The sequence below is a fragment of the Pundamilia nyererei genome, unplaced genomic scaffold (assembly GCF_000239375.1).
Source record: "Pundamilia nyererei isolate P.nyererei 1_Seehausen unplaced genomic scaffold, PunNye1.0 scaffold00218, whole genome shotgun sequence".
Lineage (NCBI taxonomy): Eukaryota > Metazoa > Chordata > Actinopteri > Cichliformes > Cichlidae > Pundamilia > Pundamilia nyererei.
In genome coordinates this window covers 495,687-497,784 of record NW_005187619.1, presented here as the reverse complement: position 1 = coordinate 497,784, position 2,098 = coordinate 495,687, and the positions used below count along the sequence as shown (strand labels likewise).

General features: G+C 41.1%; 1 protein-coding gene across 1 annotated transcript in view; it reads left to right on the top strand.

Moving 5' to 3' along the window:
- Positions 1-2,098, top strand: part of LOC102206997 (aldose reductase) — a 7,031-nt gene that overhangs the window by 2,383 nt on the left and 2,550 nt on the right. The window contains exons 3-5 of the mRNA XM_005748267.2: positions 322-438; positions 1,080-1,157; positions 1,437-1,553. Coding sequence (XP_005748324.1) covers positions 322-438; positions 1,080-1,157; positions 1,437-1,553 — 312 coding nt within the window. The remainder of the gene's footprint in view (positions 1-321; positions 439-1,079; positions 1,158-1,436; positions 1,554-2,098) is intronic.

Below are 2,098 nucleotides of genomic sequence, written 5' to 3'. Positions count from 1 at the left end.
GTTGATATTTCATTAGTTATTATTAATCTCCGGCTCTCTTCCACAGCATGTCTTTGTCCCATCTTCCTCCCCTCTATCCCCAACCGTTTGCTGCAGATGGCCCCGCCCCTCCCTGAGCCTGGCTCTGCTGGAGGTTTCTTCCTGTTAAAAGGGAGTTTTTCTTTCCACTTTTGCCAAAGCACTTGCTCATAGGGGGTCATATGATTGTTGGGGTTTTCTTTGTCTGTAAAAATGAATTGAATTATTATTTCAAAGTACCCAGATGTATGCATCCCGCTGCTGTATGTTAATGTTTATCTCGTTGTGCTTTAACTTTTCTAGCTGTGGTGTACCCATCATGCCCCAGAAGACATCCCTGTGTGCCTCAATAAGTCTCTAAGTGATCTCCAACTGGACTACCTGGATCTTTATCTTGTGCATTTCCCTGTTGGCCTAAAGGTTGAGCAGACATTTCCAATTCTGACAGTTTCACTGTCCTTTATTCTGCCATTCTTCATTTGGCTTTGACTTAAGAATAAGTTCATCTTCTGGAATAGTCGACCTTCAGGAGTCAACCATGTATTCAATTCCCATTCAGGCAAATTGGAGATAAAAGCAGAGACTCCAGTGCAGTATCCATCTGTTAAACTCACTTTAACAATAAAGACATTCTAGGCAAATTTATTCAAGGAGCTAGGTGCTGGTAACCAAATCAGCAAGCATGAGCACCTCTGTAAAAGAAGACGTTGTGGAAGTGTGCTGGTCTAGAATATTCTGGTGTGTGTTTTAACAAATGCCAAAGAGGAAAGATATCGGCAGTGATCTTAGAGGAGGAACTATCCATCGATCTGGGAAGGTCATTGCTGCTAAAAACAGCTGAACGAGCTTCTGAAACGTTGGATGCAGTTTTTCTGCTTCTGCATCCTGGCTTAGGTTTTGTTAGATCGACACGGTGTAATGTGTCAGGAGTTGTTGTTCATGTCAGGTTGTATTTAAAAATACACTGCTCAAAAAAAGGAATGAAAGCCTTAGAACTGAAGGAGGGTGCACTGTGGGGAAAGATGTGCCATTTGTCTGATGGACTTTTAATTTCACTGCAGAAAATGGGTGATGAGCTTTTCCCAAGGAAGGATGGAAAGATGGTGACCTCTGACGTAGACTACGTAGATGTGTGGAGGGTAAGAAGATACAGACTGTATGCTTGTTTGAATAACAGCACTGAATAATCATATGAGTAAATGTTAATGACAGATAAATGAACCATAAATGATAATAAAATGGTCAAAGTAAATAGTTATGACCCAGATGTGAACTGTGAATCATATAAATACAGCTCCATGCATCATTTAACTAAATTCTTATACAATCTTTTACATTTTTATCTGTGATCTAACTGATATTAAAAGCAGATTTTTTTCAGGCAAACTAAATTGTAAAAAGTTGTCTTGTGTTTGCAGGGGATGGAAGCATTGCAAGCCTCGGGGAAAGTAAAGAGCATCGGCGTGTCCAACTTCAGCATCCTGCAGCTGGAGAGACTCCTCGCTCTGTGCAGGGTTCCCCCTGCGGTCAATCAGGTACTGCAGATGCGTCCATTTACATTCGTTGAAGCTGCGAAGGCTCATTTCCACGAGCTCTACAACATCTCCTAGTTCATTTTGTAATTAACTGGTGTTTGTACAAAGATGTAGCATGTTCCCAGAGGTTTGTTTCTACGGTTACAATCAATCCCATTATATGTTATAGATAAAAAAACTTTTCCAAAGCTTTTGCACCTAACTAGCCTCAGACGGTTCATCACAGAAACACAGCTTTAAAGTCTGAAACACGAGGCTTGATTGCACAATGTGTGCTTCTACAGTTTTGGCATAGGTTAATCTCTCTCTGTTACACACACACTCATTATCTTAGTGAGGACATCTCATTGACATTATGCTTTCCCTAGCCACTTACCCTAACCATCAAAAATGAATGCCTAAACTTGTGGGGACCAAAGTGCTGGTCCCCACAAGTTTAGTAGCCAATTTTCTGTCCTCACAAAGAAGTCTAAATATTTACACACACACACACACACACACACACACACACACACACACACACACACACACACACACACACACAC